This window comes from Leguminivora glycinivorella, chromosome 8, assembly GCF_023078275.1.
Source record: "Leguminivora glycinivorella isolate SPB_JAAS2020 chromosome 8, LegGlyc_1.1, whole genome shotgun sequence".
Taxonomy (NCBI): Eukaryota; Metazoa; Arthropoda; class Insecta; order Lepidoptera; family Tortricidae; genus Leguminivora; species Leguminivora glycinivorella.
In genome coordinates this window covers 4,005,421-4,022,636 of record NC_062978.1, presented here as the reverse complement: position 1 = coordinate 4,022,636, position 17,216 = coordinate 4,005,421, and the positions used below count along the sequence as shown (strand labels likewise).

General features: G+C 35.9%; 1 protein-coding gene across 1 annotated transcript in view; it reads left to right on the top strand.

Moving 5' to 3' along the window:
* Positions 1–16,982, top strand: part of LOC125228658 — a 229,482-nt gene extending 212,500 nt beyond the window's left edge. The window contains exons 5-6 of the mRNA XM_048133313.1: positions 15,741–15,837; positions 16,958–16,982. Coding sequence (XP_047989270.1) covers positions 15,741–15,837; positions 16,958–16,982 — 122 coding nt within the window. The remainder of the gene's footprint in view (positions 1–15,740; positions 15,838–16,957) is intronic.
* The last annotated feature ends 234 nt before the right edge of the window (positions 16,983–17,216 follow it).

The following is a 17,216-nucleotide window of genomic DNA, read 5'->3' as shown; positions in this document are numbered from 1 at the left end:
CGTGCAATAGCACATTTAAAGTGCGGGTGTGATGAAAACTATTTTACAACGACCATATCTACTTTGTACAGTTATGTACGTTAGTGTACATAGTATGCTACGTTTTCATTCGACTTTAGTTTTACTTATGCTGTTTCATTCATCTATTCATTCATTACAGGTGCATTCTTTGATTGATTGATACATTAAACATACACATACTACAACCTATCGTGTTATATCTACTATTTAGAAGAATTGTTTTTGTCAACGTCCTCTTTTCAGAAATGTCCTAGTTGGCCGGATCTGGAAACAATTCAAACTTTTAATATCGTAACTTGAGTTATTTATTTTCCGTAACTCACAGCTTACCGTAGTAGGTACGAATGAGATGCTCTACATAATATATCATTATCAAATCAATACGAGTTATCACACATCATATCCAACAAATACTTAAAATGTGTGATGGTTTACAATTCCTTGAACTAGGATACCATACCCCGTATTTCAGATGAAAATTACAAGTTTCAGGGTGAATAGCTCTTGATGAGATATGGACGGATATGTCAGTGTCAAAAGTGACGTTTTATTTTGACAAAACGTATTTAAATATACACCCTGTTTTTATTGAATTCCGTTAACTTTAAGGGAAGGTTCGTTAGATCAAACCAGCGTCTTTCTCTGCCGCTGTCGGCTCTGAGAAACTAGCGTCTTAATTCCTTTATCGAGTTATTAAAAAAATAATGACAATCACTGAACACGTGTGTGATAGCCTTTACCAATTCCTAATGTGATTTGTTTAGGCATGTGCCGTCAATCACTTGACACTATAACTTGAATGTTATTCTTAAGGTTCTCTCACACTATTATGCGAATTTAACTATAAGTGATATACAGGGTGGTTCCTGATAATTAACCTAGAGCTACGTGTCGAATTTAAGGGGAAACTTCACGGTGTATCTCGTAACGTTTACATTCATAATGTCAAACCAAGCTGAAATATGAAAAACTCGAATGCGTCCTGCTATGTCCTTTCTTTTTGGTATTCAGAGCGCGGGCCGTGAAGGAAAATTAAGGTGGCCGCTACGGACATGTGAACTTTGATTCCATACCGATTTTTTATGTAAAACCAGCGGTTTTCTCATACAGTATTCATAGGGGGCCACGCGACGTTCTCCAGAAGCGTTTTGTGGGCGCTGTCAGTCCCTGCTCTCGCTTTTGTTTCTTATCCTTTATAACAATTAATATCTGGGAGACCTGGGGTTCTATTTTATTATATCACGTCTTTAGTTTAAAAAAAAACTCTTATAAATACAAAACAAATCTTGAAATTCTGGCCAGGATTCGAAATCAATCGAACATTAGACCGACCGCGCATCGGCTGCGCGTAGCTCAGTCGTTAATTACCTTATTTTACGTTTACTGACGCGAAAGAAAAACGCATGAAAATTCGAAAATTCGCGTTTTCCGGGATCTACGCTAGATCGATTTTTCACCCCCGAAAAACCCCCACATAACAAATTTCAGCGAAATTGTTAGAGCGATTTCCGAGATCGTCGGTATATATATAAATAAATAAATAAATATACAAAAATTGCTCGTTTAAAGGTATAAGATAACTCCGACGAATTGTGTTTATAGGAACATTTAAAAGCTAATATATGTGTAATGTAAATAGGTCTTAATGTGTGTGCGTGATATGTGCAGTATCTACATTTTTTCAAGACCACCTTTTTGTATTCTGTAACATTTTGCGTGCAAAAACGTAATAAGGTACCTACAGCGGGGAAAGAGAAAATGTAACCTCCATCTCTTTACCTATCTCCACTTAAAATCACGTCAATTCGTCGCTCCGTTTTGCCGTAAAAGACGAACAAACAGACAGACACACACACTTTCTTATTTATAATATTAGTATGGATTGTACATGTACAAGACAACTAAAGATACTTTAAATTAAGAATGTTATGACAAATCTTGTACAAAAAATTATGGTGTTTATGTTGATACAGAAAACCCTTAACACCGTACCTAGTAATCCTAGGAATGGGTTGCGCCGTCCATTTGCCCGCGACAGGGCGCGGCCGGGAAGAATAACGGACGACGTGATTAATGACCACACTCGTTAAGTTTCTTGTTTCAACAATAATTAGTTAGAACTAACCTGAAACGTATATTTTTGTTCCCCACGAGTATACAAATGTTGTAAAGCAGAGGTTTGTCTTCGAGTGATATAACATTTTTCATGACATGTTTACTTCTTTGTCGTTTCACTCTTGAATGAGTGGTCATGGTCATCATAGATTGGTGACGAGCTTCACAACAACACCCAAAATACCAACGGCCCGTTCTTGGAAAACCTTCGAAGAGACTGAGGGACATAACGGACGACCGTAGAGCTTGCAGTTACCTCGCTCAACGCATCAGTTTGGCAGTTCAGCGGGGTGGTGCAGACAGTATCTTCGGTAACTTACCGCAGGGGACTTTTTACGAGAAAAGATCTATAGAGTTCGTTTTAAAATACCAACATCATTGTCAACTATTAGTGACGAGGTACTAGTGTTGACTCTAATGTTATTGAAACCTTTCATGAAATATTATGGCTCAAGCATAGAAAACACCAATAAAATTTTGATCAATGTCCTGTGGATTAGACGTTGATTTCATGCTAAAATAATAATAACGATTGTTAATTATGCTAATGTTAAATGATTGGCATTCTGATTTTATTTCATTTTAATATATAGTTATAGTTACACTAACTATATGTCAATATATGTCAAAGTAATTCGCATTCCCATTCAAAGTTGCCATTTATTTGGCGGACCACCATATGGCGGATTGTTTGATTCGGTTTTCCACATCCACATTCCCCCGGAGACACACCATTCCCTTTACTTTTTCACAAGATCGCATAAGTTGAATAGAAATATGAAGTTCAAGCTCTGCACTGCATTCTCTGTGCCCGACTCGAACGCAGCGAGCCACTTCCATTCCATAACTTTCTAAACTTGTCTTAGTTAGCGACAATCAATTTTCATTTTCCGTCGATTACAAAACTTAGACAATACTATTTTAATATTGCTAATGGCTGCCTTTTGCTCATAATAGCTAGGGTTATACGTAGCAAACTATGCCACCTATAAATGGAATTAGAACAGAAACTTGAAATTAAAATGTGTTTGTGTTTCATATGAGCTGAATTTGCTTAGATGTGGAAAATATCATTAAGAACAAAAAATTGGCGTTTTGATTAGGTTATAAATAGTAAAGTCGTAGTTTTAACATTTCTTTTACAAATAAAAAAATGCATCGAATCGAATCCCGGTAAGGGCATTTATTTGACCGTGTGATGAGCACAGATATTTTGTTGTTGAGTTATGGATATTTTTTATTGTAAGTATTTTTTTTTTATACTACGTCGGTGGCAAACAAGCGTACGGCCCGCCTGATGGAAAGCGGTCACCGTAACCTATGGACGCCTGCAACTCAAAGAGTGTCACATGCGCGTTGTCACCCCATTAGAAACTTGTACACTCCCTTTTGCTGTGTTAAATACGCAGAAAAAGGAGTGTACAAGTTCTAAGGAGGGTTCGGGTTGTCGACGACTCAAAGGACAATAAACGGAACAAGTTGGTTCCGTAAGTCCTCCCGTCATCAGCACACCGCACCCTCGTTGAGCTCTGGCAGCCTTACTCACCGGCAGGAACACAACACTATGAGTAGGGTCTAGTGCTATTTGGCTGCGGTTTTCTGTAAGGCGGAGGTACTACCCCAGTTGGGCTCTGCTCTAGATTCGAGCGAAACGATATCCGCTGTGCTGTGCCCTACCACACAAAGCGGAATATCATTCGCTATGCCCTGCCTCCTTAAAAGTATATACAAAAAGTATTCGTCTATTATCTGTATCGTTGTACTCACAACACAAACCTTAAATGTGTGTAAGATTTTTCTGTTATAATAGTATTTATTTATATTTGGTACAAAAGCAGGATACTAGCAACTCCTACTAAAATAAATTACTTATTTAGTTACATATTAATTTACGCTACAAGGTTCTCCAGCACTTTTTAGTAAGAACACTTAAAAAATCACGTCAATTCGTCGCTCCGTTTTGCAGTGAAAGACGGACAAACAAACAGACACACACTTTCCCATTTATAATATTAGTATGCATATATAGTAGTATTACTACATAAAAAAAAAACAAATAAAAGAAAACATTTAATAAAATAATTTGATTTGTTCTCTTGTTATTTTCTCCTGTATTTTTTTCATTTATTAAGGTGTCCAAAAAGTATTTGTGTATGTAGGCCACGTGTAATAAATTACTCTGTATCTCAGTTTGTTTCCATTTCTTCCGGCTTCATCGTATTTGCATGTTGTACAAACAGGGGGCGTACACTTCCGAGATTACAAGCAACGCAGGATACAAGTTATGTCACTGAATTTCAGCGGGTGTCACTATGAGATTTCTACATTCCGAAATAATTATGGGAGAGTTAATTATATATTAACAAAGTAAATCAGATAACCGTAACCAACATAACCATATACTTTATGTAGATAGATAGGTGAAGAATTTCACCACCCCCTTTCTTCACGTGATGTTAAACGTATGGATTAAATTTTGTAGGCGAGTCTGGCAACCTGTCACTGCATTGTCACAGTTTCGTTTTCTTTCAATCCCTTTTGCCAAGAGTGGCACTGAAACTTGAATCTATGCCTACCTCTTTATGGGAATACAGGCATAATTTGATTATATGTATGTGTGTATATTATTACTAGCTTATGCCCGCGGCTTCGCTCATGTAGAATCCGGAAAATTCGGAATGGTTCATACAAACTTCCACCCGCCTAGGGTTGTAAATAGAAAAAAAACCAAATGTTTTTTTTCAGAATTGTGAAAAAAAAACATGAAAAAAAACCGAGCACCATGGTTTTTTTTCTAAATATGGTTTTTTTTCGGATGAACAAATAATACGACAATAACGGTTTTTCGTGAGTTGTAACGTGTTTCAATAACAATAACGTACATTTTAATTCAATTAACATTCAGTATACAAACGTTTATTGGGGACCGATGCTGCGTGTAGCGGTGGTGTTGCCAACAGTAAATAGTGATAACTACCAACTACAGATTTCGTAAATGTTACTTTTATAAGACCAGAAATTAAAGTTATTTGATTAAATTCGTTTAATAGTTAACATTAAGTCTAAAAACCCGTATAGAAGTATTAACTACTTTGCAAATTTTGAGATTTCGTACTTTAGAAAAAAAACATACTCCAGAAAAAAAACTGTTTTTTTTCACGGTTTTTTTTTCATGTTTTTTTTTCAAGCCAGAAAAAAAACCGTTTTTTGCAACCCTACACCCGCCATTTTAAAAAATCACGTCAAGTCGTCGCTCTGTTTTGCCGTGAAAGACGGACAAACAAACAGACACACACTATTAATATGGAAGTATGGATTAGTATGGATAAGAAGCTCGTAGTATTTATACGCCTTGGAGGAATCATATAAAATATAACAACAGTATCACCACTTCGTGCCCCCCACACTTAATTGTCTAAACAAACATCACGCAGCGCATTAATCATTCCCGTGACTTTCATGCCAGGAACACGTCAAATGAATTGTTTACAAATCGTTACGTGTCCGGTCTCCATTTGGGTGTTGATACATACATACATACAATACATACAATCACGCCTGTATCCCATAAAGGGGTAGGCAGAGCACATGAAAACTACTAAAGCTTCAGTGCCACTCTTGGCAAATAAGGGGTTGAAAGAAAACGAAACTGGCATTGCAGTGACAGGTTGCCAGCCTCTCGCCTTCGCCACAATTTAACCCATATCCCATAGTCGCCTATTACGACACCCACGGGAAAAAAGGGGGTGGTGAAATTCTTAACCCGTCACCACACAGGCAGTCTCCATTGATACCGCTTATTTTCCTGTATTAATCGCTTTGCCGTATTAAAATAATAAAAATCAGAAATATAGTCAAATTATTATCATTAAATTATGATCAGTGATCGAGAATATCGAGATCTTAGTGTTATTTGAGCATTTCTTTTTTTTTTGCCAATAAAAAAATTTTGATTGTTTTAGGGAATTTTAGGTCAATTGTACTCAGAATCACGAGTACTTTCAATCTCACTGGGAGACAAAAAGTGTCCCAGAATTTCCATACATTTTTGTTACTTTCTTCTTTTGTTACCCCATTCAACATGTACGGAAATTGGTAACAAAATAAGAAAAAATAGTATGGGACAATTTTTTTAACTACTAGGATTGAAAAAGCTAGTAATTGTGAGTGGAAATAGCATTTTTTTTTTTTTTCAAAAATATCACACTTCATAAAAGTGGCAAATAAAAAAAGAAATGCTCATTTCTAAGAACATAAGGACAACAACATTATTTCGAACGAATGACCCCCCATTTTTTGATATTTGTGTATTATACAGAACGAAACACAACTTCACCAAACGCTATAGTAGTGTATTTTTAATTCTAGGTTTTTAAGATTTGCTAGTTTTTAATAAATACTAAACAAGAAGACTAGCAAAAACTTTCTTCGAGCAATGATGTAAAGATTTAAGTTTTAGGTCGTCCCTCTACAAAACACACAACCATAAACAACGGCCAAGACAAAGATAACAATGTTAAATAATTCATTAGACACCGAGGCCATCGAATACAAACGCCATTGGTCCTTGTAAAAAATGGTCGTCAATAAAATGTATGGTAGCTTGTTGTCAGGCGAGTGAGATGGCAACCCGTATTCCACATACGTGAATACGTGCTTTACTAAGTGGTTATAAATAGGTGATTAAAATTGCCATCGGTTAAGAGTAATAAATTTTAAATGGCTAGCCGAAAAAAAAAGGGCGGCAATAAAAATAGAAAGCAGGCTGTTTCCCATTCTCGGATTACCCAATATTTTAGTTAAAAGATATTCTTTAGAATTTTAAAAACAAAACCCATTATAAGATTTATTTATGAGTTTACTGGAACAACAGAAAAACAGCTATCGCACAATGCACCGTACACCAAACCTATAACGTAATCATACTCTAATATGGTATATTATTCCATACAAAGTCTACTCTCCTTGTTAAACTGTTTCCAGGACATCTGGAGCCCATGTGTCAAGGCATTTGACCATGACCGTACCACTCGTTGCAAAAGTGACAGCGGGGGTCCTTCTCAAGCCCCTGACCACGCCGAGCGATACAACGTGCACCGCTGCAGTAAGAGAGAGCGAGACAGCACACTAATCAGAGCCTTGGAAGGGATAAAGTCCCATAGAGAAAGCGTGGGCGCAATTGGATAATTGTAGCGACGAAATCCTTATATCATTGTTAATAAAGTTGATATTAGCGTAACTAGAAATAAGTTGGGTTTGCAGGGACTCCAGTTAGGACGAAGGCCGAGAGTTGAGGACACTCTGATTTTAGACTCCAAGAAAGACCCAAGTGTCCCAAGTCTTTCCAGCTTTGTTTCAATTTGTTCCCTGATCATGTATAATTGTAATAATTGTTAAAGATTAATTTAGTACTTCTTTATAGTAGAAAATAGATAAAGCCAGTGGTTCCGGATCCGGCGATAAACGAGCTAAGTACCTCTTTTATCAAAACAGCGTCTCAAGTTGTATTTTAAGTAACACAACATATTTTAATTATCTTTGTTCAAGTGCAAGGCAAGTTCAATTCTTGCGTTATAATCTGGATTTATTGTTGGGGCAGGTTCTATAACCTTGTGACGGTTAATTAGTATTTTAAAGTAACTGTATAATGCTTCTTTAGTGTCTTTCAGCTTTGTGTTACATATTTTGTATGACACTTTATTGATGAATATTAGTGCGAGTTCGAGCCTCGCCACTATGTTAAATATTTTCCATATATATTTGTTGAAACCAGGATTCGAGTTCCTGAGATATCTAATGTACCTAAATACATTTCGCAAAGGATTGAAACGAGACGACCGATATTATATTGTTATATCCTACAGATTAAACAACATGTGCATTTATTATAACTCAAACTGTGTTTAGAGTAAACTGTCTTGGAAATTCTGTTATTACAATTCCTAATGAATTATTGTATTGTTGTATTAAATAGAGCATAATTATAGACGTTATGTAGACATTGTATGTAGACGTTACATTAATAAGGCGAAGTAAGGGTTTTAGCGGGTTTTCCCTTACTTCATGAGCCATTGATTTAATATATTGTCCCCGCAAAGGTATGGGCTTGACTTGTATTGTATACACTTTTGTCTTATAATTTATATAAATATTTCAAGTGATAAAGGCCTAAACTGTTTTCCTCAAGTACGTATTTCTGTAGTGTATTCAAGTTCGCATTCATAGATTTTTGATTTCATTTTATATAACGAATGCCTTATAGATTTCTTTGATAGGAACGCCCTATACCTTAATAAATTTGCGATAATATATTTCAATTTTATAAATCGCCATGTGCCTTTCCTTACAACTACCCCATATAGTAGCTCAGACTCCTTAGATTCATCTACACCTTAATCAATCTAATTTATTTAATTCTCTAAAGCCTTCAGCATGGTATTTTAGGTCCCCCAATACCATTACACGTGGCGCTCGTGACGCAGGATCTAGTGCTTGTGTCTAAAATAATTTACAAAAAGACACAACTAGAAAAAGAACTTCTAACTTTTAAAAATTAAACACAACGTAGGAAACCTTAAATTTTATAAACTTAATATATGACGATCACTTCGATTACCTATGAAGAGTCTGAGAGGGGTGTTAGGTTGCTGTATAAAGTGCTATAATAATTTGCATTGTTAACAATATTTGTGTATGCAGGTTGCTGTAATATTTTAACTATTATCAGAAATTCCAAGACAGTGTACCTACTTTTATTCTATTGAATTTTATTGCGTGTGTTTTGTGTGCAATGGCGTGTTTTGTGCTGATATTTAAATAGCAATAGTCAGTTGTAACATAAACGTATTGTTCCCGCGATTTATGTAACTTAAAATCAGTGTTGTAGTATCAGTTTTAGAACCGTGTTGTACAAAATATAAATGATGGTCAATAATCGGAATAGAGTGTGACCTGGGCAATTCGAAATTCAATAGCAGCTTACCGTAGAACAAAGCGTTTTGTTGTAGAAATATTGACCACATGGCAGCATACAATAATATTATCGTATTTTTTACTATACTGGCGTGGTATATTATTTTCACTCTTAGTAATACGGATTATGATTTAACATTGACGATTGATATTAAAATAAAAATAGCTTGCAGTTAGTTCAATCGAATAAGCTACATAAGCAGATAGATGCATTAGAGATTAGCAGATAAACGTATCTACTCGTAGTTCAGTTAAAGGAAAATTTGATGATATTGTGAAGGCTTGCGGTAAAGAGAATGTCAAATGATTTTGTGATGATACACAGATAATTACCAAAGTAGATTTCTAGTACATTTAATATATATCAGAAGGGGTGCTCCTCGAATATTATACCATAAATCGTCTGCAATAGACGTTAACGCCAATGATGATGATGATTATGATAATATATAGACGTCATAGTAACATTCAAATGTTGTTGCTTTTATTAAAGTTGGGAGAAACTAAATATATTCGGTTACGAATCTAGGTTTGATGATTTATAATTTCAGTTGCAGTCTATAAATTACTAGGTTTTGCCCGCGGCTTCGCTCGCGTTAAAAAGAGACAAAAAGTAGCCTATGTCATTTTCCATCCCTTCACTTCAACTATCTCCACTTAAAAAAAATACGACAATTAGTCACTCCGTTTTGCTGTGAAGGACGGACAAACAAACAGACACACTTTCCCATTTATAATATTAGTATGGATCCCAGCGATGTAAAATGTAGTAGGTATAAATGTGTTTCGCATGGATATATAAATATGAAGTTATTTCAGACATAAAGGATGTAGTATGTATGTATGTCTAAATATTTTGTGAGTCGAATACACGTTATTAATCTGCTTAAATCACCAGTCACTGATATAGTTTGTCGATACTAGTTAACGTTGAAGTGAAGCATCTTACGAAGCAGGTAGAATATTATATAACCATACATTTATCACAATAGATAAAACAAGAATGAAAAAAGAACATGTGTCTGAATTCCATATTGCTTACCTTAGTTTAAAAGTTAAAGCTACTACTCGATTTTCGGTTATTATTGTTATCATAAAGGAACTTACGTGACCGATCTAATAATAGAAGCTTTAAACCTTATAATTCTCTATTACTTACCCTAGTATTTTGTAATTTTATGTTGTTATTATAATACATTTACTATCATTAGCCTTAAACTATTGGTGTTATTATAACTAAAACTTATTTAGAATAATAAAGATTACGTTTCAGTGAATTACCTATACTCATAGTCAAGTCATACATATAAACCCAGTTTAACGGTTTATTACACAGCTCAAGTAACGGTATATAAATACATACATGGATAAGCGGTTGAAGTAGAAGACTAAAACGTTATTACACAATAGGTAATTTGTGTCAAGTTTTGTTGTATTTCTGGCCGAATGCGTTTTGATAATAAGGAGGACAATTCCTATAACTACCTACATGATTATGTCTATTTTAATAAATCAATGTGTGTTTAATAACAACACTAATAATATTAATGTTTTGCATCTTAGACTCCTAAATATTAATTGCCTTATTGACATGATGAAAAGCAAGCAGTATACCTAAATTGGACAGACAACAGGGTATTTAATTAAAAGTTAATACCTGGCATACCCTACGTACCTGGCTTTAATAGGCGACTAGAACTGATGCCACGGCACCAAAGCTTCGATGTGTATTGGCAGTTTTGACGCGAACTTGTAAGGGATCCACCTGACTGGGGTGAACTTGTAAGTACGCTATCACTGGGTTGTTCATAGCGATATGCTTAGAACAGGAACGCCATTATCAATTATAAATAACTGTAATTAGATTACCTTTGGGTTAACGACGTTCATTCGTCAAACGGGCATAGGGAATCGATTAATTGCCAAAACACATCGAGGTTATACGGCTTGCGTGGAATAACCTGACTTCACTTGAACTGAGGCGCCGGGGTTAGCCGCAGTGATCACTCACAAGTAGTGTCAAAGGTATACCGTTTAACATCTGACACCAAATCATTACAAATGAATGCCCTACCATGCGCTTGCGCATTCGCTAACCCCCCTACGATACTTTGATACGTAGCCTCACGTTTTGAGTACTTCAGTCCTCGTAAGTATTACAGACGGGGTCAGTTTTAGAAGCTTTGGCACCCAGGGCTGCCCTGAGTAGTACATCTCACTTACGCTCAGGAAGGACTGTTTCTACGCCTCCGCTCACGCTGGACGCAGTGTGACCCGAGAATTAATTCTCTCGTCTCAGACGAACGCGTTTTATAGTAGATCAGGCCCTGTCCGTGAGGAAGTGACTCTGAGGTGTGTGGCTGAGGTATTTGTCTGTCCAAACTTTACTAAATAGAGCCATAATACCATTACATGACGTATGGTCAGGCCATTGTCTGTTCAAATCATTATTTCATAACAAAAGTTCAATTGCATCATTTATTAACAAAAGTTAAAGTGAATTTTCATTTAGCTGGCATCACTATCATAATACTATCTAAATACCCTAAAGAACAGAGATGACAAAGGGTTTTATTTTATGACAGCTATACTCAACAAATTTAATGATGTAAATAAATGTCCCTAAATAGAAAATAGACATTTATTATGCCACAATATAAATTATATGACACAAAATTATTTTGATCAGTGTAATTTGAGATGCTAGATCTCTTGACGACAACATAGGTGTTATTTACATATGTAATAATCTACTACAAGCTATCAAGTATTATTGAAAGTTGATTGTAAATTGTAATCAATAAACTAGAGGTCTTATGTGTGAACTTTGTGTGGAAAATCCCTGGCCAGGGTAATGCGTGGTTGTGAAAGGAGATGTGTGATTGTAAGTTAGCATCTTGGGAAGGTGACGATGTGTGGATTTCGAAGATTGTATGGTGATGTATGAGTCAAGAGATCTTGTTAACACAAACTGTAGTACTCGGTTAACGTGAACTATAGATAATTTCATGAAAACGCATAAAGCTTGAAATACAAGATACAAAATTAATTCAATTTCATTAAGCAAATAACGCTCTAAGATAGGCTATCATTTGTGCAAAGAGACATATTATTATGGTTAATCAGTTAGAGGCAGTAATTGTAACGGTCTAAGTGCAAACAATATGATGCAATAAAAATTGTTATATTTTAAAATATTAAATTCATTATTATTTTATTATCCGTGCCCAAACGTCAGGTAGTTCCTTCAGAAGTATAGGCGCCGGCGCTAAGATATTATTGTTATTGGTTTATTGCCCATTACAAGTCTCATAGTGTGGTTTTGTTAGAGAAGAAAGAAGCATAATTAACTTGTTTAAAGCTACCTTCCGTTTTGTAAACATTGGGACAAAGACGCGAGTAGCAGGATAGCATTGATTGACAAGCGCGCTACCTTTTCGCGGATTAATAAAGTAGTTTTCTAGATTTGAGCATTGTGGACGTGCACAAAGTAACGCCAGATTCCATCGCTAATTAAGTAATTATTAAGATATAAATAAAAGTGTTTACATTTTTTCCAAGTTCTCGTATTCATGTTATATAAGTTACGTAGAAGACGGGGTAATTTTGTTCGACTAACCAGAGAGGGGCGTGAGATGGCAACCCGTATTCCACATACGTGAATACGTGCTTTACTAAGTAGTTATAAATAGGTGATTAAAATTGCCATCGGTTAAGAGTAATAAATTTTAAATGGCTAGCCGAAAAAAAAAGGGCGGCAATAAAAATAGAAAGCAGGCTGTTTCCCATTCTCGGATTACCCAATATTTTAGTTAAAAGATATTCTTTAGAATTTTAAAAACAAAACCCATTATAAGATTTATTTATGAGTTTACTGGAACAACAGAAAAACAGCTATCGCACAATGCACCGTACACCAAACCTATAACGTAATCATACTCTAATATGGTATATTATTCCATACAAAGTCTACTCTCCTTGTTAAACTGTTTCCAGGACATCTGGAGCCCATGTGTCAAGGCATTTGACCATGACCGTACCACTCGTTGCAAAAGTGACAGCGGGGGGTCCTTCTCAAGCCCCTGACCACGCCGAGCGATACAACGTGCACCGCTGCAGTAAGAGAGAGCGAGACAGCACACTAATCAGAGCCTTGGAAGGGATAAAGTCCCATAGAGAAAGCGTGGGCGCAATTGGATAATTGTAGCGACGAAATCCTTATATCATTGTTAATAAAGTTGATATTAGCGTAACTAGAAATAAGTTGGGTTTGCAGGGACTCCAGTTAGGACGAAGGCCGAGAGTTGAGGACACTCTGATTTTAGACTCCAAGAAAGACCCAAGTGTCCCAAGTCTTTCCAGCTTTGTTTCAATTTGTTCCCTGATCATGTATAATTGTAATAATTGTTAAAGATTAATTTAGTACTTCTTTATAGTAGAAAATAGATAAAGCCAGTGGTTCCGGATCCGGCGATAAACGAGCTAAGTACCTCTTTTATCAAAACAGCGTCTCAAGTTGTATTTTAAGTAACACAACATATTTTAATTATCTTTGTTCAAGTGCAAGGCAAGTTCAATTCTTGCGTTATAATCTGGATTTATTGTTGGGGCAGGTTCTATAACCTTGTGACGGTTAATTAGTATTTTAAAGTAACTGTATAATGCTTCTTTAGTGTCTTTCAGCTTTGTGTTACATATTTTGTATGACACTTTATTGATGAATATTAGTGCGAGTTCGAGCCTCGCCACTATGTTAAATATTTTCCATATATATTTGTTGAAACCAGGATTCGAGTTCCTGAGATATCTAATGTACCTAAATACATTTCGCAAAGGATTGAAACGAGACGACCGATATTATATTGTTATATCCTACAGATTAAACAACATGTGCATTTATTATAACTCAAACTGTGTTTAGAGTAAACTGTCTTGGAAATTCTGTTATTACAATTCCTAATGAATTATTGTATTGTTGTATTAAATAGAGCATAATTATAGACGTTATGTAGACATTGTATGTAGACGTTACATTAATAAGGCGAAGTAAGGGTTTTAGCGGGTTTTCCCTTACTTCATGAGCCATTGATTTAATATATTGTCCCCGCAAAGGTATGGGCTTGACTTGTATTGTATACACTTTTGTCTTATAATTTATATAAATATTTCAAGTGATAAAGGCCTAAACTGTTTTCCTCAAGTACGTATTTCTGTAGTGTATTCAAGTTCGCATTCATAGATTTTTGATTTCATTTTATATAACGAATGCCTTATAGATTTCTTTGATAGGAACGCCCTATACCTTAATAAATTTGCGATAATATATTTCAATTTTATAAATCGCCATGTGCCTTTCCTTACAACTACCCCATATAGTAGCTCAGACTCCTTAGATTCATCTACACCTTAATCAATCTAATTTATTTAATTCTCTAAAGCCTTCAGCATGGTATTTTAGGTCCCCCAATACCATTACACGAGGAGTCCGGTCTTCGATCGATCATGCTCAGCGGCGGTTCTCGGCAGATTGATCGCTGCCGTCCGCGCGCTTCAGACAGATATAGCGGACACTGAGACAAAAATGGCGAGAACAAACAAATGCGCTGTCGATAGCGTGACAGAAGGATTGATAGTTAGCTGGCTGCCCCCGGTCGAGGATAAAACGAGTCTCCGTTTGTGGTCGTTTTGTATTGTCTTAACCTAGTTTAGTTGCGTGTACACGTATGGTTTTCAAAATGAATAGGTGTAGTTAAAAATCAAGTTGAAGGCATGTAGGATATTAACTTAATAATTGGAATATTCTAAATCACAAACAACAAATATGTGTATTTAAGTAGGCAGGTCATTCTCAAAAAATATACCTGCGGTCTAATTCTGTAGCGTCCCATATATTTATTTTTACACAGAATGTAACTAAGAAGAAGAAGATAATAGGCTACTAGACTCGTATCGAATTTAGCACATCAAGTTATTGTTTTCTGTAGTATTTGACTTAAGAAATCAATATTTATAGCTTGCGGGCATTAAAAGTGCGTGATGACTGCGTATTTTTAATTAAAGATGTGTGTATGTTTTTTTTAAATTATGGACTCCGAAAACGGTGTTGGCCAATGGAGTGACGTCACATAATTCAGATCAACTATGGAAATTAGAGGTAGTAATCTGATCTCCATAGAAGCAACCTCTATTGTATTAAAATTCATAGTCGTTGACGGGTGTGACAGTGTGAAATATTTTTTCTAAATATACTGACGTCATGTCATAGATATTCTATAGATTAATATGGCTGATGTTGTTTTTGCCTGATAACTTTAAATATTTTTTTTGCGGGTTTTTAAGTCGTAATAAAATGTGGTACTATTTTTTTTTTCGTTTAATTAGACAGTAATTAATAATATAAGACATACTTTGAAAAAGGGTCAAGTAGCCTATTATGGCCCTTATTTAGACGCAGCCGTAGACACATTCTGAGAGAACCCTGCCGACATTGCAGGCGGCGTTCCGTCATTCCATCCCATACTTATCTGCTCTTATTTAATGTAGTGTGGCATCCATTGTGTGGTGATTGGTCCATAATATTACAGCGAAAAAGTTTCATACAGGTATCTAATAAGTAATAATAATTGTTGCAGAGTTCGTGATGTCGGAGGGCGGGCACGGAGGCGCGTTTCCAGCGCGTTCTCCGATGTCGAGCTCCACCACCGGCCACTCCAGCTCCAGCCATCACAGGTTAGTTCCTTCTTCTTCCACGGTCCTTCATTGCTGAGGAGGTTAATTCCTACCTCAGAGCGATACTTGAGAGCTGGCTGGCTGCGTGCGTAATGACGTGACTCGCTGGTCGTTTGCATGATCTACAGACGTGGAAATGATACGCGTGTATTGCGCAATAGCCCAATAGCGTCAGCGTCCATTTACAAGTGTGTGTCGTTTTAACTGGCGACATTCAATACATGCCCGATTTCCTTCCTGTTCCTACCAACAGTGAGATGGAGTCACGACGCGCGATTACGTTGCCGCGAGATAGATTACCCATCCTTGTGTCATTAGACTTATTAGCACAATTAGAAAAAGACGTGCTCTATGTCGCGGCGAAATACTAATATGGGCTCATGCTGCATCAGCAGAGCTATCTGCTGAACCGACACGCGACTGGCAACAGTGGACGGATCCTGAAGTAATGTTAAACTTGTGCATTGTATAACAAAATGCGTGTAGCGTACATATTAATACAACTTGAATAATTATACAATACAATACGAATCATTTATTCGTGATAAACAAGATAGGTACATAACACATTTGTAAGGGAAAAAAATAAAGAAAAATACAATACATATCGATAAAATAATTATTTTTCGACAATAATCACATGAATCACTTAAATGATAATATATAAAAAATGCTTACTTTTTTACTTTAAATGTTCAAAGTAGAACAAGTGCGATAGCAAAATGCCTATGACAAAATTAATAAAGGCATTTTTTGCCGATGACAAGCACCTGCCTATCGAGAGACTTAAAATAAAAATCTTTATTAATGCACTTATATTCTAAAACTTCCTTTGAGCGCCGAGCTCTTCAAACCCCCCGAAATTAATCTTAGCTCTCATCAAAAGGATCGAGAATGCTTTGCATTCCGACGGAGCATTGAATGGGGCTGCGAGACAAATTTTCACGTGTCAACTAAATGAAATCAGCCGTTTGTAGTGTGGAGCTCGAACGGTAGATGTCGCTAGGGTTACCTATAGCCCCACTCAGTTATTTAAACATTTAGGTAATAACTATAATTATGTTATTAGATGTTTCCATTAAAAATTAAATCTGTTTTTAGTAAACATGTTTCATTCTAGATCAGGTGAGATTGTGGTCAAATGATTTACCTATTTCCTATATAATAAAAAAATAACAAACCGAAGCCCTTAAAATAACGAAATAATGCCGGTATTCCGGTAATATTTTTATAACATCGTATAAAGATAATAAGGTTCCTACAGCGGGGCAAATCTCGACTGGGGGCAAATGTAACTGGTCCATTTTTTTATATGATTTACAATGTTTGCATTATTAAATAGATTGGCGTGTTCAGATACATGTAGAACTCAACATTAT